At 37.5% G+C, this 24,188-nt stretch overlaps 1 protein-coding gene across 2 annotated transcripts in view; it reads left to right on the top strand.

Annotated features, from left to right (window-relative positions):
• The first annotated feature begins 29 nt into the window (after nucleotides 1-29).
• Nucleotides 30-24,188, top strand: part of VPS37A (VPS37A subunit of ESCRT-I) — a 46,300-nt gene continuing 22,141 nt past the window's right edge. Inside the window, exons 1-4 of one of the 2 annotated variants that reach the window (XM_019466738.2) lie at nucleotides 30-443; nucleotides 20,294-20,368; nucleotides 22,244-22,358; nucleotides 22,963-23,063. In XM_019466738.2, coding sequence (XP_019322283.1) covers nucleotides 319-443; nucleotides 20,294-20,368; nucleotides 22,244-22,358; nucleotides 22,963-23,063 — 416 coding nt within the window. In that variant the 5' untranslated portion in view covers nucleotides 30-318. Of the gene's footprint in view, nucleotides 444-5,394; nucleotides 5,416-20,293; nucleotides 20,369-22,243; nucleotides 22,359-22,962; nucleotides 23,064-24,188 lie in introns of those variants that run through there. The other variant, XM_019466740.2, reaches the window with a different exon arrangement.

Here is a 24,188-nt window from a genome sequence, read left to right as displayed (position 1 = left end):
CACGCTGGTGACGGAAGCAGGGGTGGTGGAGCACCGAGCGGTCGGGCTGCCGGGCTGATTGGTTTGGGTGTCTGGACCGTGAAGGTAGCGCTGCTTGTCCCGGGCGGCTACTTTCCTCTAGCTGCCCACAGTCATAGTGGTTCGTCCAGGACGCAAGGACCCCTCAGCTGGCTTGCTTAGGAGAAGACGCGGCCGCCCGGTACTTGGGACTCGGGCGTCTCGGACTGCTCCTCCTGCCGCTGGGGAACCGCCGGGTTGAGCAGCTGGGAGAAGCAGGCCAGAGCCGTCTAGGGCCTCGGGCCCGGGGACCCGTGGAGGATGAGCTGGCTCTTTCCCCTGACCAAGAGCGCTTCCTCCTCCGCAGCCGGGTCCCCCGGTGGCCTCACCAGCCTCCAGCAGCAGAAGCAGCGCCTCATAGAGTCCCTCCGGAATTCACACTCCAGGTGACTGGTCGCTGCCTCGCCGACCGGAGGAGAAAGTAGGGCGGGAGGGTGGGCTGGTTCTCGCCACACTCACAGCTTCTCAGGCCTACTGCCCGCCAGCTGCCTCCTTTTGACCTATTCCCCTTTGTCCTGAGTCACCCCCTTGCTCTCCTATCCCTGACCCATGTTCAGGATTTCCTTCTGGACCCTTTCTTGCTCTCTCTTGCCTCACCACGGCTCAGCCCTTCCAATTCCGACTTACTCATCCCTCCTGACACATCACTGCTGGCTGTAATCTGTCTTATGTTCTGTATCCAGTATCCCTTTCTTTGCTTCCTCACTAGCCTTTCCCCTTGCCCATCTGATTGCCACGTTGGCAGAATTGTCAAAGTACTCTACTTGGCTAAAAAGAAGAGTAATCTCCAGGTTTCACAAAGTGTAAAAGTTTTTGGAGGAAAAAAAAAAAAAAGTAACAAAAGGAAAGAGAAACCAAAGGTTTTAGTGAGTTCTTTTCGGCTGGGAATGACAAACTCGATCGTCCTAAGTCGTTAAGATTTACCCTCTTCCCACAGCCTCCCCCAATTTGACAAACTTCCAGTCTCCATCTGTCACTTTATTATTCTTGCTCCCACACTCAGGAATTGCCTTCTATTCATGTTAATTTGTCTTCTTATGAGTTTGTCATTTCAGCATGGTCAGGTTAGAAATATATTGCAATTCAAATTATTTCAGAGGTTTTTTACTGTAAACTTCAGCCTTTTGCAAATGTTTGTGACCTCTAATGGCTTACAAAATTTGGAACTGCCTCTTTATATGAATTGTGCAAGTTTCGTTACTGAACAATGTCACAACATGTCTTTTAATGTAAAGATGCCAACATCAGTCAAACCCAAGTCTTCTTTAAATGGACTTTTCATGCATTTAAAAAATATATGAGGCCATAAAATTAATTCCTGTTGAATGAGCTCTTAAGGGCCATTTTTTTCTGTCACTTTAATAATTTTTCCCAAGCAAGGAAGTTACAGTGTAGAGTAGTTTTAAATTAAATATGTTGTTAAAAGAAAAATTCACAGCAAAATTAGTATGGCTAAATTAAGGGCTATTGCTGATTGAACTTCAGATGTTTCTCAGTTCTTTGTCTCAATTGTTCTCTTGTTGAGAACTTTCAAAAGGTGAAAATATATGGTATTGAACAGAAGAGAGTGTCATGCCATTTGTTTGAGTGGTGGCTTTGTCATAGAGTTCTTAAAAATCAGTCTTAATTTTTTTTTCAAATCAGCCTTATTTTCGTGTTCTGTCTTAACCTGTAAGAGCTGCTGTTACAAGATATGCTTATAAAATAAGTTGACTCATTTTGAAGGAACATAACTAAAGCTTGTCTTCTTAGTATCACATTGGAAGACTGTCTATATACTGAACCAGTACTACTGTTGCTAAAATAGTAGAACCACACCTTGGAATTAATTACTTTAAAGTCTTTAATAGATACCGTTGAATATTCTCACTGCTGGCAAATTTTTATTCTTTGAGGTTGGCGTTGACTTTTTAAAATACTCTAAAGCCTCTTGCTGCCAAGGGCAGTAAATAAGGGAAGTAACTGATCTGAAGTTTCTTGTGGGTTTTTTTGGTCTCCCAAATAAGGTGACATTCTAAAATAAGATTTGCTAATCTAAGGAGTTCTGGAATTGGCTTAAGCTTTTAAGTTCTTTTATAAAAATACTTGTAGTTTCGTTTTATTGAAATATTTCACATTTATAAACTATACTTGGATAATTCTGGGGACGATTAGGTCACGTATTTCCAGTTTTCAGAGAATAGTACAGTGCCAGAAAAAAGTGTCATCCATCTGTTCTTGTTAAATCTGCCATTTGAACTCATGACATACATTTTAAAGCTAGTTGGTGAAAATGATCTGTCTATGCAGTATATGACAATATGTCGCTTCAGTAGCCAAATTCAGTACTACAACTTATAAAGATTTTTGTTCAGTAAGACACTGTGATTGGGTAATCTGAAGGTGCCCTCTGCAAAAGTTGAAAGAGTATTTCAGATGATATTTTATTTTGTTTTATTTTATTTTTTTTAACGTTTTATTTATTTTTGAGACAGAGAGAGACAAAACATGAACAGGGGAGGGTCAGCAAGAGGGAGACACAGAATCTGAAACAGGCTCCAGGCTCTGAGCTGTCAGCACAGAGCCCGACGCGGGGCTCGAACTCACGGACCTCGAGATCATGACCTGAGCCGAAGTCGGCCGTCCAACCGACTGAGCCACCCAGGTGCCCCTCAGATGATATTTTAATGAGTAACACAAAAGCTTCCTAAATTACGAATATCAATATCTCGTTGCATGCGAGATTAGGCCCACTTCCCTAATGTTTCGTACTCTATCCCTTCTTCAGATATAAGGTCAGCAGCTCTTTCCTAGCAAGGAAAGTATCCAGCTTCTGCCCTCCTCAGTAACCCCGTTCTTTCTTACACCTTCCAACTCTTACCTTCTTTTTTAACTCCTTATAATTAAAAAAATTCCGTTTCAGGAAATAGTCTGTTTGATTCCCTTCCTTAAATGAATGTAAACTCCTTTTTTAGGTACTTTAGGAAATTTTTACCTCATCTTTCTCAGGCCTCTCCTAAAGTTTGGCTGCATTTTATGTGTATTTCCTCATGTTAATCTTACTGGTAAGTCAGGGCAAATGGGAAACTGTCATAGATGACAAACAAAAGTTTTAACCAAAGCATAATAACATTTGTCTGGTATGAAAATGGAAACTGGAAGTTATGTAGGCTAGGCTCGAGTAATAGATTCCACCTTCTGAATAACAGTGATCACAGTATTCATTTTACCACTAACATTCCTATCTTTGTGGGCAGGAGTAGAATTAATTCTGTTGTTTCTTCTACTTCCTAAAGAAGCACACTCCGAAGGAAACTTTTGGTTTCCCACCCTAATCCACCCCCCTCTGCTTATTGAAAGAACAACAGTTTTAATCTGCTTTCCCAGTCTGCAGGATCACATACTTAAGGGAGGCTGTGCTCTTTCAACTCCAGGAGGCAAATAATGACTGTTTAAGCCAATCATTTACCCTGCAAGTTATTGTGGAAGCAGGACTCTTGACCTAATCTCGCTCCACAGGAGTTGGAGAAGTCGGCTGGGGAGCTGCTCAAAACATTTTCTGAGTAATAGAGATGTCTTAAAAGGAAATTCTTCTCTTCATGGGACATTTGGAACTGCTTGGATCACGAAAGGCAGGTTAACTACTGAATGTGGTAGAGTAGAAAGATGGGATGTTCATGATAATAATACTGTGATGCTGAATTAACCAATTTTGGAACGTGTGATGACTCTGGACTTACTCTTCTTCAGGATTAATGACCCCTTACTGTTTAAGCCCCTTTCAACCTGGGTTTTCAATTACAGGACTTGAAATTGAAACTATCCCAAGTGATACTCTCTAATCCCAATATTTAAAGATGCTTCAAGAGTGAAGCTGTTAATTATTTCCCTGCATTGTACCACAATCAGAACATACTGAAAACTGATGGTCTTAACAGTTAACTATTCTAACTATCCTGGTCTCTCCTCTCTTAACAATATTTAAGTTAATTAGCTATTTTCTTTCTTTAGCTCTAAAACAATAATTTGGAGGGGTGTTGGAAATGGTAATTAACTATGTAATTTCAAAGTTATACAAATAGTAATCTTTCTTTATTACCTTTTAGTTAGGGATATCAGGTCTCTCAAGTAAAAGACTTGTGCATTCATTTAATAATAACATGGTAATTCTGGTGCTATTTTTATTTTATATTAAATAAGAAAATCTAATTGGGAGTTATTACGTTTGTCAGAATTGCTTTTTTTCTTTTTCCCTATATTATGATGAATAGTCTTAATGAAAGAGGCTCTGAACCAGCAGTTAGGAGTCACTGATAGATCATTAACAGCATTGCAACACTGGATGCTCGTGTAACCTTAATAGGCCTTAGGGACCCCTGAAGTAAGAGGATTAACTGCCTGATCTCTTACTGCCCTGCCCAGCTGTGAAAGTCTGTGTTGGTTCCTCAGGTTCCTGGATACGAACACTGTCTTAGAGATAAAAGACAAAATGAATTTGAGCAACATAAATGGAAGTACGCAAAAGTCATTGACATTGGAAAAAGCAGCCTGACTCAGGTGCATGAAAGCTTTGTCATCAAACTGACCTGGATTCCAGTTTGGCTCTAACACACAATGGCAATGTGACCTTTTGGCCGGTTACTCAACTTCTCTGAGCCTCCAGTTCCCATCTGTAAAATCAGGAATTGTGATTCCTGTCATGAATGAAAGAGTGTTAATATTTCAGTGTTTTATATGAACATTTATTAGAGTACCTGGTACAATGTGAGCCTACGGCGAATTACATTCTTGCTTTCTACCGCATAGAATCAGTATGCATGGAACCTTTGCTTCTTAGCCTGTATGCGTCTTGCCAGCTTATTGTTTGTGAATCCTTCACAAGCCCACCTATAACTCATTTGCCTCTGTCAGGAATACTTCTGACTTGCCATTCAGTAAGCAAGTCCGTTTTGGATAGTTTCCTCACAAATGAAATGTACCTGTTTTGAAGGATTTTAGATAGATCACATGTAAGGAAACTAGTAGGTACTGTGTAAATGACAATGATTTTATTTTTGTTTCTTAAAAATGATGGTGCCAGTCTACATAGTCTTTGAAAATTATTTTGAAATTTTCTTTGGCTGCCAATCCCTGGATACCATTATTCTGATTGCCCAAACCTTTAGCCTTATAACTTCCTTGGAGAGTCTCCCACTGTATAATTTTCTACCCTATAACTGTTAAATTTAACCCCTTGCTCACAGTTAATAAGACTTTCTCCTCTAACCTCATAGGTGTCTGAGTAAACCTAAATTCCGTAATTTTTTTCTATGGATTTAAGTGTTGGCTCAGAAGGACTCCTACATGAACTTGGTAACACAACAAATCTATAATGAAAGGGTATGTGTATGTGTTTTTAATCTGTTTCAGTATTACGTATTTTTTAAAATATGGGTCCATTGCTGGCATGTATAATTTGAGATTTTTTTATTCAAATACCCAAATTTTCAACTTTCAAAAAAAAAATAAGACATTATTTATACAGCACTTTTAGACTCATGACAAAATTGAGTAGCAGATTTAGAGATTTGCTATATAACCCCTTCCCCCTCCAACTTTTCTTTTAAAATAAAGAGATCTGGAAGATCTGACAATAGTTCTTCCATATAGCAACATTTGCTTTGACCTGGGGAGTAGGTGCCTCCTTCCCTGGGCTTTCCTGTCTCCATTTCCCGGGTTACAGTTACTCCCTATTGTACTACAAGCGATGGTACTTTATCTTTTGTAAGTACTTGAGATTAAAACTTCTTATGGAAGAAAATCACCTTAATAACTTGTTACAATAAAAAATCCTACAAGAATTTGCTATGCCTTAGCCTATGGAAGCTGCAGAGGTCTATAAAATGTGAACTCTGTGACTCCATAAAGAAACATTGAGCTCTTACAATGAACTTTAAAGTGATGTATGGCAAATAGTCCCATAATTAAATGAATCTTAATTTGATATATTATCTGACATAGTCCATTTATAACCAGTGATTAAAAATTACAGTTGCAGAGTATATGACATAATGCATCATAATACTATTTAAGAAAATTTTTCCTGAGTGGATCGTAACAGCTCAAGTACTCCCTCTAGTTAATTTTCCCCTTAGTAGCATCAGTCCATACCTGTTTTAAAAAATTAAGCATGCGGTTTTTTCCCTATTGCTAGTTAAATCCAGCCACATCCACTCTTCCCTTTCTCCCCCTGAACTCCTTCCAAGCTGTCTACTGTCTGCTCCCTAAGTCAAAAACCTGGTTATCCATCACTCAGTCCATCCCTACTACACTGGGTTCTAACTATTTTTCTGATTTCAGTTTTAATTTTTTTCTTCTACATGGCCCCAAGAATAACCTTTCTAAAATTCAAATTTGACCGTATATTCCTTTCAGTAGTTTCCTGATTCTTGCCCAGAAAAGCCCAACCTCCTTAGCTTAATGCCTAGTTTTCACAGAAGATGGTGATGTGACTGATGGAAAGTGTCAACAGATTGTTAAAAAACAAAATTCAACTGAGTTAAATTTGAAGATCTATTTGGCTTTATTTAGTTCATGAATTGGGTACTATCCTATCTAGCAAGTAAGTAGAGGGGAGCTCCAAGGAGTTGTACAAAATGGAAGGTTTTTATATGAAGGAGAGTGGGGCAAGTAAGTTAGTAGCAAAAGGAAAGGACTGTTTCAGGTACGGTCACCTTCCCTTAGGTGGAAGGGCAAGGAGTTTTATTAGGTAGATTACTTTAACAATCATTCCCTTTTTGATCAAATTCTCAGCTTAACCAGGAGTTGTGGTCAAAATTTAAGGCATTAGTGCCTCTCTCAGCTGTGGCTCTGAAGTTCAAGAAGTTTTTGTTGTTCCTTCTTGTGACATCCACAGGTCTTGGCTTTTTTGCTTAACACCTTGCTACTGTAACCTGAAACTGAACTCACCTCTTGGGTGTCGTAAAAAGATAGAACCACCTGAAAGAGTGGAAAAGGAAGAATTTTATTTGCAACACATAAGGAAGACACTGGAGATATTTCCCAAAGCAGTGTCTGTCTGAACAACAAAATTAAGAAAGTTTTAAGCTAAGGGTGCGTGCGTATTGGTGGAGGAGCCCATCAAAGGAGAGTTCAGTACAGAATTGGCAGAAGTCACCCTAAGTTGACAGAGGCCAAGTTGATTGAAGTTACGAGGACCAGCAAGGGTCAGCATCATTAATTCTCTGGCTCCAAGTTAGTCTGCTGTCCCAGTGCTCAACGCGGAGGTAAAACACTGCAAAAAAGGGGCACCTGGGTGGCTCAGTCAGTTAAGCGGTCGACTCTTGATTGCGGATCAGGTAACGATCTTACAGTTCATGAGATCAAGCCCCAAAGAGCCTGCTTGGGATTCTCTCTCTCTCTCCCTCCCCTTGTCCCCCCCATTCTCTCTCTCTCTCTCTCTCTCTCTCTCTCTCTCTCTCTAAGTAAATAAATAAGCTTTAAATCCTGCAAAAAAAAAAAAAACAAAAAACGAAGACTCAAGAAAGAATGTGCCTTCAGTCAACTTTTTTTTGTACTTTTAAACCAACACTGGGAGGTTGATTTATTGTCTCTGATCTGGTTAAGCTATTTCCTCCCTGGTAGAGAATGTTGCTTTTTGCATTCGCTTTTCTTTCCTTAAAATCCTTAACTACTGAGGTTTTTTGCATTCCTTTGCAATCCAAGTGCCTTCTAGGAAGTTCTGCAAGAAGTGCTCCTTGGGCAAGTAGAGCTTGTTGATGGTGTACAGGTCACGAAAAGAGGTGGGGGCCTAAAATGACTTTTCTTTTGTCTCCAAAGCTATGTCTCATCTTTGTTTTTCCAGGGATTCCTAACTATTTGCCTAGAGTATTAACAGGGCACAGGGTCTTTCTCTTCACTTCTCCAAGGTTCCAGTCTCAAGGAGATCATCTACTTGGTACTTAGCAACCACAAACATGCATTTAAAGCTTTTGAGAAGATACAGTTCACCAGAGAGATTTTTATAATAACTGTAAACAGGATAATTCCCAGTGTTTGGATTACACTTTGAAGCCATGTTCCCCAAAACCCAAACCAATCAAAGAAAGACCATGTTGGGGGCACCTAGGTGGCTCAGTAGGTTAAGCTTCTGATTTCGGCTCAGGTTGTGACCTCACGATTCATGGGTTTGAGCCCCACATTGGGCTTTGTGCTGACAGCTCAGAGCCTGGAGCCTGTTAAGGATTCTGTGTCTCCCTCTCTCTCTGCCCCTCCCCAGCTTGCTCACGAGCATGCTTTTTCTCTTTCTCTTTCTCTCTCTCTCAAAAAATAAGTAAACAAAACAAAAACAATAATAAGAAAGAAAGAAAGACCCTGTTGAAGGAATCTCCCTTTTTAGGACAAGTGGTTTGCTCAGTGATTTTATATAATTTTCAACTTTCCCAGAAGTACTAATCCACATACAGCAGGTGAAGTTGGCCACAGCAGATAACCTCCATACTCAGCTAAAAGATAATCATGGGATATCCTATTGTTAAGAACTCTGGGGGTGGGGGGGGGGAAGAACTTTGGCTGGAGAATGCAAGGATTTTTACTGGACAGCTATTGCTTTAGCAGTGGATTCTGCAATTTCAGGAATTAGGAAGCTCCTGATCATAATCTCATTTACATTTATCCCTAGCCAGGGTGGTAGGGACCTGCCAAAAGGAGTGAACATTGAATCATGAAAGCCTCCTGGTAGGTCCTTTCTAACTCAACAGTGTAAATTCAGGGGAGTCAACCAATGAAATGTATTATTTTGATTGTGAAAAGTTAGGGGCACAGTTACATTTTCTCCTAGCCTGAAATAAAATTTTGCTATAAATTTCAGAGGTTTACCCCCATTAGTAGTGACCAGGCAGATACAGATGAGGGTGTTATCTTTGCAGGCAAATGCCAGAATAAAGGAAATGAAAAGGAGAAAGGGTTTCATGGTTTCATGTTTAAAGTATGTAAGTTTTGGTATGTTGCCTTGGGCAGAAGCAGTCTCCTTCAGTGTCAGCTGCTTTCTTGTTAATTTGATTCTGAGGTCTCCAGCATCTTTTAGTTTTGGAGCATTGGTCAGGAGCATTTAGTAAGGATCCTTCCAACAAGGCTTAAGTGCTACCTTCCTCTGATGTTGTTTTCAGAATACTCAGTCACCATGCTTTTAGGATAGGATCCATTGAATTGGGATCTGGAAAAGATTTTTTAACGTGTTAATGATAGGTTGAGCGTAAGACATTCGAGGTTTACAGTAGTCGGTTATACTAACATGAGACAAGGGATCAACAGAATGTTGTATACCAGTAGGCATTGGTCTACCAGTGACTGTCTCATGTGGAGTGAGTTTGTTTTCCAGATGGGGTACTGTGAATAGCCCCCAGGATCAAAGGCAGTACCTTAGGGAAGTCCAGTAGTTTCAAGTTTGGAAATTTTAAATTTAAGCATCTCATTAGTTCTTTTGACCTTGCCTTATTGAAGGTGATAGAGATAGTGAAAATTCCAAGAAGTTTGCAGACTTTTCATGAAGGCTTGTATAATTTGTCGAGTGAAATGGGTGCCTTGATCACTGACTGGATATTGTGGAAGGTATAGCCTATCTGGGAAATATATTCTTTTTTCCTTGCCGCTGTGGGGGCATTAGCCTTGCAACAGGGAAAGGCTTCAAACCATCCAGAAAACATGTGCAATAACAAGAACATATTGATAACCCACACTAAGAGGCAGTTGAATGACATCAGTTTGCAGGTATTCAAAGGGTCCGGAGAGAGGAGGTCTGAGGCCTTTTGGGACAAAAATTGTTTTTCCAGGATTATGGACCTGACAAGTAGAAGTCTGCCTACCAGTGTTGATTCATAATTGCAGTCACCTTAAATGTACTTTAGTGGGTAAAGGAATGTAAAAACCAAAAAATGGGATTTGCCTGAGAGCTGGGAATTACCAAGCAGCCAACTTTGGTTTCCCATAGCCCCATCTATTGACTTATCTTACAGCCATTGTTGACCCATCTTAATTTCTCTGATTCAGGAGCAGACTTTTGCCATGTTACAAGGTCATTAGGATGGCAAAAATCTGGCCATGTGGGGGCCAGTTTTTATAGAAGCAAAATGAACTTCATGCACACATGCCACAATCTTACAAATACAATATAAAGAAGACATAGTATTCTTACTTGATAATGCTTCCCACGTAACTTAATATATCAAAGAAATCTAATTAGTTTAATTATTTTTTTGGAGTGTTCGAAGAACACTTCTGGAAGAACTCCAAAATTTCTTACATGTCAAAAAAGCCTTCATTTAGAATTTGGTTTTGGGAACTTTGTCAAAATATCAAAAAAGGGTTTTAAAGTTTGCCTAAATAGGATCACAGATCATTATGAGACTTAATACTCAGAAGGTAAAGAAATGTTCACAATCTGTTATCAAAAGCAGACTGGAAGTCCAAAAAAAAAAAAAAACTTTGTTCTTTTAACAGAGAAAATCAAATTCTAATTTTGTATCAGCCTACTATTGCTATCAAAACTTAACTCATTTTAATCTTAGGCCTGACCACTCATAAAGTTCCTTTCCAAAAATTCCTTTTTCACAAGCTTTATAAGTTTTCTGTTTTTCACATTCCGATTTTGTCCTGTTCTTTCTCTTTAAATAACCGACTCTTGGGGCCCCTGGGTGGCTCAGTCGGTTGGGGGTTCAACTTCAGCTCAGGTCATGGTCTCACGGTTCGTGGGTTCGAGCCCCGCATCAGGCTCTTTGCTGACAGCTTGGAGCCTGGAACCTGCTTCAGATTCTGTGTCTCCCTCTCTCTGTTCCACCCCTACTCGCACTCTGTCTCTCTCTCTCCCAAAAATAAATAAAGGTTAAAAAAAAAAAATTTAAAGAACCAACTCTTTAGGACAAAATTACTTTCTTTTCCCTCAACAAAAAAATGCATCTCCGTTTCTTACACGTTCTCTTAACCATTTTACTTTGTTTACATACAAAGATGTTTCCCTTATTTCTAGTAGCTTTAATAACAGTAAATAGAATTCTTAACCCTTAGAAATCTTAATTTCTAGTCAAAACTAAGAAGGAATTTTGAACTATCATACCAGCATTTTTTAGATGAACAAATTATGAATACATTTCATAATTTCTAGAAGTATGTGCTTTTTTCAGTTTTCCAATGAAGAATTAACAAAACTAAATATCTTTTAGTTTTTCTGTAATAGCCAAAAGTAGGTAAGCCTATGTTCAATAACAGTATTTTATCTTACTGGGAAATAATGTAAATATTCAGTACATTCCCTCATTTAATTTAATTTAGCAAGACTCCTAAAATTTCCAGCTAGAGAGATTTGGAAAAATTTTTTAAGCACATTACCATAAAATATAATTATTTTATATGTAAGCTCTTATGCCACTTACATCTAAATCATTTGCTCCAGCAATCAAGTTTAGATTACCCACAAAACTTTGAGACGTTAGACACAATGAGCCATCGTTCTAAGTTATTTTTGCTGACAAATTACAACAGCTGTAATAAACTAGTAATTCAGGTAGAATAAAATGTTTATCTTCATTGTATTCAATGTTGATAACTCTAAAGATATGCCTGTTTTAATTAAACTGATGAATCTAAACTAGCTTTAATTTAGTAGAAGATTATCCTAGAACTTCAAAAACATTTGGGTGTTTCTCTTATATTTCTGAGAATTTAATTAGATAAGCACTTAATTTTCCCTAAACCAATTAAGTAGATCTTTAAGCCAACTAAATTTACAAATTAATTTTAAGAACACCAACTGGAGATAGAAAATACCACACATTTACTACAAGTTCTCTCTATAGAAAGAGACACATAAACACAGACGCAGACCTCATAGCTTATAGCTTTAAATTGTTGCCATGAATATAAGTGCAGAAACAAAATTCACTACATATAAAAAAAAAGCTGCAGCTCAGTCTTTCTTTATTATCTTTTAATTTTAGGGCTGAATTTTAGTATAGTATGAAAGTTTGAATTCTTACACTTGAAAGAAGTTTTTTGAGTATAGTCGACACACAATGTTACATTAATTTCAGGTCTACAGCATGACGATTCGGCTTCTCTATACCTTATGCTGTGCTCCCCACAAGTGTAGCTACCATCTGTCACCATAAAACACTATTATATCATTGACAATATTCCCTGTGCTGTGCCTTTTATTCTCACGACTTAGTCATTCCAAAACTGGAAGCCTTCCACTCCTCTTCATGCATATTACCCATTCTCCCAGCCTCCCTCCATCTGGCAACCATCATTTCTGAGTATTTAAAGGTTTGATTCTGCTTTTTTTTTTTAATCATTTGTTTTTTAGATTCCACATATGAATGAAATCATACGATACTTAACTTTCTCAACCTGACTTACTTCATTTACCATAATAACCTCTTGATTCATCCATGTTGTCTCAGATGGCAAGGTCTCGGTTTTTTGTTTTTTTTTTTTTTTTTTTTATGGCTGACTGATATTCCCTTGTATACATATACCATAACTTCCTTATCCATTCTTCTGTTAGTGGACACTAAGATTGCTTCCATATTTTGGCTACTATAAATAATGCTTCAGTAAACAGGGGTGCATGTCTTTTCAAATTAGTGTTTGTTTTCTTTGGATGAGTACCCAGTAGTGGAGTTATTGGATCAAATGGTATTCCTGTTTTTACTTTTTGGGGGGAACCTCCATACCCACCGTGGCTGCACCAGTTTACGTTCCCATCAACAGTGCGTGAAGGTTCCTTTTTCACCACATCCTTACCAGTACTTGTTATTTCTTGTCTTTGATTTTAGCTGTTCCAACAGGTATTAGGTGATAACATATATTTAAAACAAGTGTAGCTGTTTTTAATTCCTCAAAGAGTTAAGTTGCCACCGAAATGATATCAAAGGATACTCATACTCATCCCCTTATGTTTGAGTGTTTTTTCCTGCTCTGGGTGCATTTAGCTTAGAGAAGTCCTAAAAAAAATTAATTAATTAATTAATAATTCTTCTCAGGTTCTGAATACCAGCTTCTAATTTGGACAGATTTCTGATCATAGAGTTAGGAAATCCTTTCAAGTATCTTGTCAAGTCTCAGCCAAGACATACAGTTAACATTTCTGGCAGTTTTAAACAACCTCATTGATCCTAGCCGCATCCTCAAAAAGGGCACAAAAGATACTGTCTTTATAAGATCTAGAACCTGCATGTCCCAGACAGGCTGAAAGCCAAGCCAAATTCTTAGGATGTAAAACGAGACCATCAAGAAGGCAGTAGCTATCCCTGGGAGAACAAGGATCAATAACCAATTGTTCTAGATTTGGAAAGGAAAGGGATTTTTTTTTTTCCCCTCTCTACTGGGTTCAGGACATAATTTATTTACAAAACTTTTTGAGAATCCTCTATGGGTTTAAGAAATTATTTAACTATGACCCTTAGTTAACTGTAGGGGTTGCCTGCATCCTGGGATGGTCTTTATCTTAAAAAGTAACTAATAGTCTCTTCAGAATGGAAAGGCAATTCGGATAGAGGATTCCTAGAAAGAGTACTCAAATAAAGGAGAGCAGAGGGCCATAGGAAGTAATGTCAGTCTTATATGTTAGTCTTTTGTTTTAGGTGCCTTTCTTTTTCATTGTCCTTTTACAGTGAATCAATGAAACTTTTGGAATTTTGAAACCTTTTGAAGGCTTCTGCCTACCAATTAAAATAGGTATCCCGTTCTATTTGAGAATACTTTCAAGTGTTCTTCAAGAACACTTTTTTTTAAATTTTTTTTAAGTTTATTTATTTATTTATTTATTTTTTGAGAAGAGAGAGGCAGAGCATGAATGGGGGAGGGGAGAGAAAGAGGGAGACACAAAATCTGAAACAGGCTCCAGGCTCTGAGCTGTCAGCACAGAGCCCAACGGGGGGCTCGAACTCACGGACTGCAAGATTATGACCTGAGCCGAAGTCAGACGCTTAACCGACTGAGCCACCCAGGCGCCCCAAGAACACTTCTTAAATTATTTCTCTAATTGGAGTATTTACCTTAATGGCCATTGTAATTCTAGGTTGGTTTTAGTAAGATCTTGCTATTTGACTAAATATTTGCAACTTCTGGGACTACAGTTTTTAGACCTACAGTAAGCAGGTGTATGCCAGAATGTGGCCTGGTCAACTCTACGTATAAAAGATCCCACTTTTTAGCTAAGCCTCTCGATTTCTCGAAGTCAAACTAATACCTAAGAGAGACATGACATGGAGTTGGGAATTGTGCGGTGTTTTACCTCATTGCATAGAAATTGCCTTCAGGTTGGTGGGTGACCTAGTGTCAGTTCTAACCCATGAATGTGACCAACTTATTCTATCACAGAAGTCTTCTTGAGGTGGTGAGTGCTCTAATAGCCTTTGAATGTAAATGCTTGACCCATGGCCACCAATGTTTGCAGCCTTATTTCTGGCTTCTGAGACTTTCTTATCAGCCATTATTTGAAACAACACCAGAGGCCTCACACTGGACCTAGTCCAGCTCACATCAGGCCCAGCCTGGCTCTTAAGTCAGATCCAGCCAGTGGCCACCAACCCCAGCCAGTGGCCACCACCAGTTGCCACCGTAGGCTGACCAGCAGACGCTAGTAAATGGAGACTGTGGGTTAGAATTGGGGAAAGTACCAAACCCAGCAAACGCCAGTCAGTGGGGACTGTAGACTGGAACTGGGAAAGGGATTTCAATATGAAATTGTAGACTGAACCAAGCAAAGGACTGGAGTTCTGTGAGAGCCTCTTGTCTGTGCAGACTGACTCATTAACTCTGTACTGGAAACCAATTAGATCCAAGTTCAAATGCAAAGAAGGTGGAGCTCAAAGAGAGAGGAGCTCACCAAAGGTCCTTGAAGTGCCACGCCTGTGTTTCTTTTTATTTCCACTTGTCCTTGGAAATTCCCTTCTTCGGATCCTGTTGCTGCCACCCAGTCTGTTAAAAGACAAAACCAAGTAAATTTTGAAGATGCAGTTGGCTTCATTAGATGATACATGAATTGGGCAGTATCCCATCCAGCAAATAAGGGGAGCTCCCGGTAGTTGTACAAGATGGAAAGTTTTTATAGGAAGGGTGGTGGAGCAAAGAAGTTATTAGCAAAATAAAAGAAAAGGATTGTACCAGGTAAGGTCACCTTTCCTTGGGGTTAAGAGTAGGGGGTCTAATTAGGTGGATTACCTCATCTTGGAAGTGATAGAGGGGGCCCATGTGACAGATAATCTCATTTAGTGCTGTTCAGAAAATTCCTGACTGGTTAAGACAAATTTCTGAGGAGGTTGAGGCTACAGTCAGGTTAGGTATTAAGACCTAGTATGGTGACTTAGCCTAAGTGTCTGTATTTTGGGCCTCTCTTTTTCTTTTTAATGAGACCGCGGGGGTGTGAGATTTTCAATGGCAAAGGATGTGAATACTTAGAGCCCCGGTGTTATTTCACACCTGAAGTTTTTCCCCGTGGTGTTTCTTCTGTGTAGAGTGTCCACTTTGTTTCCCTGATTCTCTTTCCTAGGTGTTAACTCTTACTTGACTTTTAACTGTAGTTCAGATATATTATTTCCCTGAAGACCCTACCACCCCTACCCTTGTTTAGGTTAGGTGCTTTCTTCTGTGTTCCTCTAGCTCTTTGCACCTCTGTTTCATTATCCTGTGTTCCACAGAACACTGTTCAAAGAGTACTGTGAAATACATGCTCCGTGTCAAACAGACTAAGAAAAGAAAATCGAGTGCTTTAGAATTTCCCAAAGCCTTTAATATGCTAAAAACGTGTCAGTATTCTCCAAGAAGAGAAGGTAGTATGAAACATTTTCCAAACAGAGCGCCGAACCATTTATTTGAGCTATTTATTTTAAATTTTCAGTTTCTTAATTTTTCATTTTCATGTCAACTGTGTTGTGTGTATGTGAATGCAAGTGTTGTTTTCTTTTGTTACTTTAAGAATATAAATTACAGAAATTTAGAGTCTTCTGTTTGCTCAATTAACTCTGTTTCCTTAAGTTTTTGTATTTTGGGCTTGTTGAGTTTGGTGCCTGCCTTGCATGGTTTTGTTTTGTTCAGGCCTCTTTTGAAGTGTTCATTTCTGTATTGGAGATTTCTTGTTGACTTGTTGGTAGATATTGAACTCTGTTTATGATAGCCTGCCTCTGATGATGAATAAAAAAAGAATGATTTGCTCCAAGATGGGACAAGCTGATACTTGTCTTTGGGCGTTGGAGGCTACCTGGAAGTCAGCACCTTCCTAAGGCACTGCTGCCTCACCGTGTTGTTCTAGATACAGAGATGACTGACTGTTGGTTGGAACAAGCAGGGAAAAGAGAGTGATCTGTCCTACCTTCTGTTCCACACACCTTCCCATTCATTACCCTGGGAAATGTTTCTGCCCTGCCCTCCACACTCTGGGTTTGCATTGGCTTTCTTCAAGGGCTTGCAGGACCTTCAGACTACTCCTGCTTTGCATTGGTCTTATTTTGGGGGGTTGTCATTAGTTCCTGTATATACTAACTTTTTCTTGCCTTTTTCCTTATTATCACCCTTTTCCTTAAATCTAATCCCATCTTTTTATCATTTACGGATTCCTCAGAATTTCTTCTCTGCTTACTCTTTGCAAAGCACTGTTACAGCTTTGGGTTTTTTTTAAAGGCTTTTGTGATATTGTCTAGAAATTTAGGTGGGAAAGGGAAGTTGTCTAATCTCTACCATCTTTAAGCATCTGCATCCTTTATTTGCAAGGTTCACTTGTAAACGTTTCTTGATTTACTCAACTCTGGGACATGCATGCTTGAACTGGTCTTTTTTAGTCCCTCGATTTTTTCTTCATGCTGTGCGCCCCTTCAAAGACCACACATATTTCTGTATTTGTTTCTTTGCAAGATGGCGGCTATATGGTAGCTGTTCGATTGAACTAAGTCTTACGAAGTCCAACTGTACACAAAATATAAAGTCCAAAATATAGTCAGAGATAAATGATCGTTTTGTAAAGGAATCTTTTTACCATAACTGGTGCCTATATTGCATTTCAAGGTCTATTTGTTTATAGTTTTAGGGACTATCAAAGAAATGAGGATGCCACTTGATCATACATTCTAGCAGAGTTCTTTGTTGTTTCAGTTTGAAAACCACAGTAATTCACTTGTCTGAGAGAACCTAGAACATAAAAATATTAATGGAAGGTCATTCAAATTTGCTCTTGTAGTGTGATTACAGTATTACTTTAAAATATGTGTGTGTGTTTATATCCAGAATGCTACTGCCTGTTAGCTGAAAGATAAGTCTGCAAAGAATGTTTATCAAAGTGTGATTTATAACAGTAAAACCTAGAAACAATCTCAATAATTGATAAAAAGTAGATTAAACATGATAGTAAAACATTATACAGCCATTTAAAAAAAGACAATGTAAAATAGCATTTACTGATTCAAGAAGAGCAAGTTACAAATTGTGTAGACAGTACAGTTGCATTTTACATAAGGCTCTGAGTATAGAAAGATTAGGTTATATACCAATGTGTTAGTGGATTGATTTTTATGTTCTCCTTGCTTGTTCTTTTTGTTTTTTCCCAATGAAAATGAATCATTTTTAAAATAAGTTTTTTAAAAGTTATTTAAAATAGCAAAAACTTCAAAAATCACATTTGTGAATATTCAGGGAATGATTCTTCTTTTACTTAAGTAAACAGATATTTGCCATATTGTCTAATGTAGCTAGTGCAGGAGAGGAAAATGGTGTCCTCAACTCTCTCAGGATATCTGGCTGGGTCTGAAAATTAAACTGACAGATTAACAGGAGAAAAGTATATAAGCTTATTTAATAGAAGTTTTACATGAGATGGAAAACTTAAAAAGGAAGTGAAGACCCAAAGAAATAGTTAGACCTGAGTATTTTATGCTAGGATTGATTAAGAGTGCACAGTAATGGAGGAATATGATGGGTTAAAGAATACGAGGTAATTGTAGTACACAAGGTGGGGGCCAGCTTCGCCAGGCTTCTTTGTTTCTGTTCTTCTTGGTGTCCCTTTGTCTTTGGAGGTAAGGATGTTCCTTTCCTCTTGATATAAGAAGGGCATATGTCATATGAGGGTTTTATGATGTTTCAAGGAAGAAGGATGGGGCAGGGAGGAGGTTAGAGTAACATTCCTGCTTCTCACATTTTCTCAAACTCCTTTGGCTGAAAATAATCAAGATGCTGAAGTAGTATGTCCTGAACTCCAACAATTACCATGACTAACTTGTGTTGGAATTTGTTTACTCATACTTCAGCTTTCACTAATATTACGAGTATTGCTTTCAGTTATCTATTATACCTCATTTGTGAAGGAAATTTGCCAAAACTTAATAATAATGTCAACACTTTAATCATCAGGACAATGCATTGAACACTTCTAAGCCATTGAATTAAGTGAAAATTATTTTAATCAAATTAATTTACTTTCTATAAAAATACACTGAAAAACTGACTTAAAACTTCGGTACTATAAATGTAGACAGGCTGCAACTGTGATGCATGTTCAAAACGCATAGTTAATAATAGTTAACATGTATTGAACAATTACGGTATTTTGTGGAGGGCTTTACGTGTATTCTCTCGTTTAATCTAACAAATGTTTTCGGTAGATAGGTACTTTAAACATCCCTGTTTTCCATTTGAGAGATAAGTAGTTTGCATATAGTCACACAAGTAAATGGTTTAGAGGGAGAATTTGAACCCAGGAAGCCTCACTTTGGAGGTCATGCTTTTAACCATGAAGATGCTCTACTTAGCTTAAAACTGATGGATGCTTTTGTGACCAGCATTCCCTTGAAGCAGTTACACCTTCGGGTCTTAAAATAATATAGAGGAATAGAAAACTGAAGCCATTTAATTGATTCTACAGTTTTCCTACAACTGAGGAGGTTGTCAGTATCCTAGTGTCCAAACGTGAATCCCAAAGAAAAACCTGTCTAACACTGTTTAAGTCCTAATACTGAATATCTTTTTGAGTCTCTTCTCAGCTGTTTCTTCTTCTCAATTCTAACCCCATTCCATAGGATGTCAGAGTACAGAGCTTTAGTTGAAGCAATCAAAAGAACAAAAAGTAAATTATTACGTAAATGCTAGATCTTTTAGTAGCATTAATGCTTGGAAAAGTTTCATGCCTTTTTGAATATTAAGATTCTTCCTAACTTTAACTCATTAGTACTACTTCACATTTTTCCCTTTGGAAATACTATGAATGTTCATTAGGACTTGAAGTGAGCTTCCAAAAGATTTGGTTGCTAGATTGTAGTTGTAATAATGTGTCCCTACAATTAATAATAAATTAATTCTAAGTATAGAGCATTAAAGTGTAAGGAAATTATATTAGTTGGCAGTTCTATTCTGCTGCTACCAGCAGAAACTCCCAAAATACTGACTTACACAAGATAAAACTTTTTCCTCTCACAAAAAAGAAATTCAGTTGACAATACTGTAGTCATTAAAGACTCAAGCTACTTCTTTGTTTCTGCTCAGCTCTCCCTAGTGTATGACTTCCATTCTCACGGTCACTCATGGTCCAATATGGCTGTTGGAAGTGCAGCTATCAGGTCCAGGCAGGAAGGGCAAATAGACTCTTACTCATTTTTTTTGTCCCCTCTTTTAGATGCTTTCCTAGTAGTTTGACCCTACGACCTCCCTATGTCTATCTTGGAGGTTAAGTCTGTACCAACAACTAGCTGCCAAAAAAGGCTAGAATGTTGCTACTCAAAATAAAATTAGACTTCTCTTACTTAGGAAGAACGGGAGGAAAATGGCCAGCAGTCTGTCATAAGACTGTAGGAGACATCTTATCTAGACTTAAGTTTAAGATATTAAGACCCAGACTTCCCTAGCTGTCTATATAGCTGAATAGTGGCAGAGTTACGATCAGAACCCAGATGTCTTGTTGACCTGTGTTAACCAGAGGATAACAGTTGCTTATAGTAATGATGAATTAGATAAAATTATAGTAAATCAATCTAGTATTAATAGGAGTTTTTCTCTGCTATTTTGCCTCAACATCTATCTGCACTGTATCCACACACACTTGGATATCTCAGAATATTTTGCCTGCTTACTTGATAAATCTTTCTATGATAATTGTTCCCTTAAGATGCGAGTTATATTGGCTGTCTAGATTCTGTGATTAAAATTGATAGTTTTAGTAGGCTCTAAAAACATATAAAATTCTTTTTAACATTAATGGTTTTGTAACTTCAGGTAAACTTTTTTCTCAAATTTTCTCTTACAGTATAGCTGAAATACAGAAAGATGTGGAATACAGGTTGCCATTCACCGTAAACAACCTGACAATTAACATTAATATGTGAGTAGAATTGTATCCTATATTTTTATGTAATAGTGCGTTTAAAAGTCTTTTCATTATTTTGTTTCTTAGTTATTAGACGTAAATTGCTTAAAGTAAACTTGCTTAAACCTTTCCCTTTCTAGTAACTGTAACTTCTAAAAAAGTTAATGCAATTTCGTGAAACAAAAATTTTTTAAAGACATCATTATAATGATATTGCTGTAAGAAAAAACTATACAAGAAGAAAGAAATGCAATGAAAAGATGTAATGATTTTTAGTACTATAATTATTTTTATTGATTTGCACTAAAGTTTTAACTGGAGGTAGGCTGAAAGAAAGAATGATAAGGACAATCAAAGGGATTGTGTATCGAAAACCATTAGAGATCTATTCAGCTTTATATCAAAAACAAGTTAAAATAGTCTAGTTTTCAGCAACAGATACACTACATCAGCCAGAAAAGTTCAAGGCTCAATTTGATCTGCTGATTAAAGAAAAAAAATCAAGTTAAAAATTTTCTTCGTGAGAGAAAAGATTGGACAGGATGATTGCTGAATTCCCCATTTAACCATAAGTGCAGTTATTAGTCTTCAGCATGAAAGTATTAAGTTACTACTTTCTCAGATTGCAGTAGGGGGCTGGGTGCTGGAGCAGGTGTTTGTGGGTAAGAAGCACTTAACTGGAAGACAAGAAGCATGGCTTATTCATCTTCATATTCTCACCGTCTAGCACAGTGCCAGCACAGAAAAGGCCTTGTGAAATCCTAGTTGAATAAGTGAATGAAAGTGTGAACGTATAACAGTCCCAAGCATGATGCTGGCTTATCTTGATATAGAGGAGCTTTTTGAATCCTCACAACAGTCCTGCAAATTGGGCAAATTACAGACACATAGGTAGTGAACAGCATAGTCAGGATTACAAACCCAGATCGGTTGTGCTTCAAAGACCATTCATTGCCTTTTTTACCAAACTACTTTAACGTCTTTATATAAATGAAGTAGTTTTGTCCCCCATATGCTTTAGTAGGAAAAGCCAAAAAGGACCCAGTTTTCTTTTTGACAGTGCTATAAAATAAATAGTTATCTGAGCCAGCAGGCGAACAGAGAGACCGTTTAAAGGGACATATTCTTCCTTGAGAGATTTGGAAATCAGTATCCATATCCAGTAAAATCCCATTTTTTAAGACTTCGATCTCTGATTTTAAATTTGTGGTAGTTCAGAAAGGTTCAGATTTTCACCTTTTTTTTTTTTTTTTTTTTGTATTGAGAGTTTACTGTTCTTTACTTGAAACCATGTGATTGACCTCAGACTTGGGAGAGATGTGTTAATGGGGACAATTAGAAGAGAACTTTATAGAACCAAGGCATGATGATAGCTACAGTGTTTTAATTGTAGTACTTTGGCTTTTATCTATTCACTCTTTAAAAATTCAGTAGATGGTGAAATAATTCTTGGCAGTATTTCAAAAGTAGGAAAACCACGAGGAAATTATATGGACAGAAACTGTGCTCCAGCTGATAGCCAGACTGAGTTACCGTGGTTCACCTCGTACAAATAGCCTGATCTGACTTTTATCTGAGATTTTACGTAGCTTGGTTTATTGTGTTTGAAAGCAATTAATTGACTTGGTGTAAAGAACATTCTATAACTCAGGGTATCCATATTCCACATTAAGAAGGTTTTACTATATTGAATTACTTTATGATATTGTTGCCAAAGTAGATCCTTTTGTATATTTTCAATCAACAACCATAAGAGAGCACTTACTACTGTGAATAATTAATCCAAATTAAAGTATGAAAATTTAATTTGCTTTTAACTTTGTTTTAGCATTAATGACTATATAACATAACCCTTGTCTTTTTGTTTTTCATCTGTTCTACATTGAACAGATTGCTCCCTCCACAGTTTCCTCAGGAAAAACCAGTGATCAGTGTTTATCCACCAATACGACATCACTTAATGGATAAACAAGGAGTCTATGTTACCTCTCCATTAGTAAACAACGTATGTATACAGTATAATTTATTTCAGAGTAGTATAACAGGTGTATTACTTTTCTGCTGTATATTCAGAAATCTAAAATGCATTTAAAATCTCATTTGGAATCAGTACAATTCCGAGAAAAAAAAAGTCACTATATCTAATAGATAATATTGATTTGAAAGTTATTTGTTTTTCTGTGATGAGGACCTGTTGATATTAGAACTTTGGTTCATAGTAGATCTTCCATAGTTGTCAGGAGGGGATAAAATTCAAATATGCCTCCAAGTTCTTAGGATACATAAATAATTGATTAATGTGAGGAACTGTAACTTATATGTACTCTCAGAATTTATCATTGAACGTTAAAATTATTTTTAAAAGTGTGGAAATATTTTAGCTCCATTATTGGTTAAATAGATTTTTAACCTGATTTATGGTATCGAGTGTATAGGAAAATATTAGAAGTTGTAGATTACTCATATGGTCATTTGACACAATATCCTTTGTTTTTCATTTACTTCCTGACTTGCAGAAGGGGATTTAAGATTAAGTTTTAGGATGACATTATCCTAATAAGACTTATTCTGAAAGTGATTTTAATCTTCCTGTATACTGTTACTTTCAGTTTACAATGCATTCAGATCTTGGAAAAATTATTCAGAGTCTATTGGATGAGTTTTGGAAGAATCCTCCAGTTTTAGCTCCTTCTTCAACAGCATTTTCATAGTAAGTATATTTGTAACAAAAAACCTATATGTATATATTTATTTTTACTTATTTTTATCGGAGTGCACATAATACAGTTTAAAATTTCAAATGATGTTAAAAGGCAGTTCTCTTTTTTTCCACATTCCCACCTTCACACAGACAAATTTATACTTTTGAGAGGCAGCTGCGTTTTCTTCTTTTAGCTGCTTCTCTAATATTTACCTTCATCTTTCTGAATAATGTAAATATAATATAAACACACATCTCTTAATTCTCTCATTTTAGGTGTATCAGCCTTCTGTTATGATTGATGAGACTTTATCTTTCACAAACGTTCCTTTCCTTCCAGTCTCTCAGTGATTGAGGTCATGATTTTTACTTAAATTGCATGTTTGATATTTTCATTAATTTGATTCTGGAAATATTCCCTGTTGCTAAGTCATGTACTTGGTCATGATTACATTTCTTTTATGATACAACTTTTTGCTTTTTTTTTGGAGATGATAATTCTGTGTTTCCATTGGTTATTTTATCTTTCTAATTTTCCACATCTTTCAGCAGCTCTGAAAAATACCTTTCAAATCGTTTTTACACATCATCAAACCTTGACAACATGTATTTTCCTTGTGAATCTGCAGTTTGACTAGAGACTACTAGAGACAGCTCGTCTTTGTTTCATCTTTTGCATTAACTGTTGTGGTTGCAAATCCAGGGATTGAAATACTCTGAAGGCTCACTTAATTTTCACATCTGGCAGTTAAAGTCAGTCACAAAGTCCCATCCAGGTTCAAAGGGGAGGGGACTAGACTCCCATCTCTTGATAGAGTGGCAAAGGTCAAGAAATCTATCTGTAGATGTTTTGAAAATACAAAATGCCACAGTTCTTCTGGCAACAAGAATTTACTTCTCTCCTATATGCAAAAATGTATGCAGTCCCTTACAACCAGTGGGACATAAAGCCTGGTATTGTAAAAATCTGTGCTCTGTTCTGGGAGAACCCAGAGGTCCTTAGGAAGCTGAGTTCCGGCCTTTAAAGAGGCAACACTCCAAACATCCTGAACAGAAACAGCACAGATTCAGCAATTTGAAAAATGCCTGGGGCACACAGAAGGTAGAGTGATTTACTCATCACAGAGTTTGTCC

This window comes from Panthera pardus, unplaced genomic scaffold (genome assembly GCF_024362965.1).
Source record: "Panthera pardus isolate Hobbes unplaced genomic scaffold, ASM2436296v1 HiC_scaffold_13, whole genome shotgun sequence".
In the NCBI taxonomy this organism is placed as follows: domain Eukaryota; kingdom Metazoa; phylum Chordata; class Mammalia; order Carnivora; family Felidae; genus Panthera; species Panthera pardus.
The sequence above is the reverse complement of the archived record's forward strand: the minus strand, read 5'-3'. Positions and strand labels throughout refer to the sequence as shown.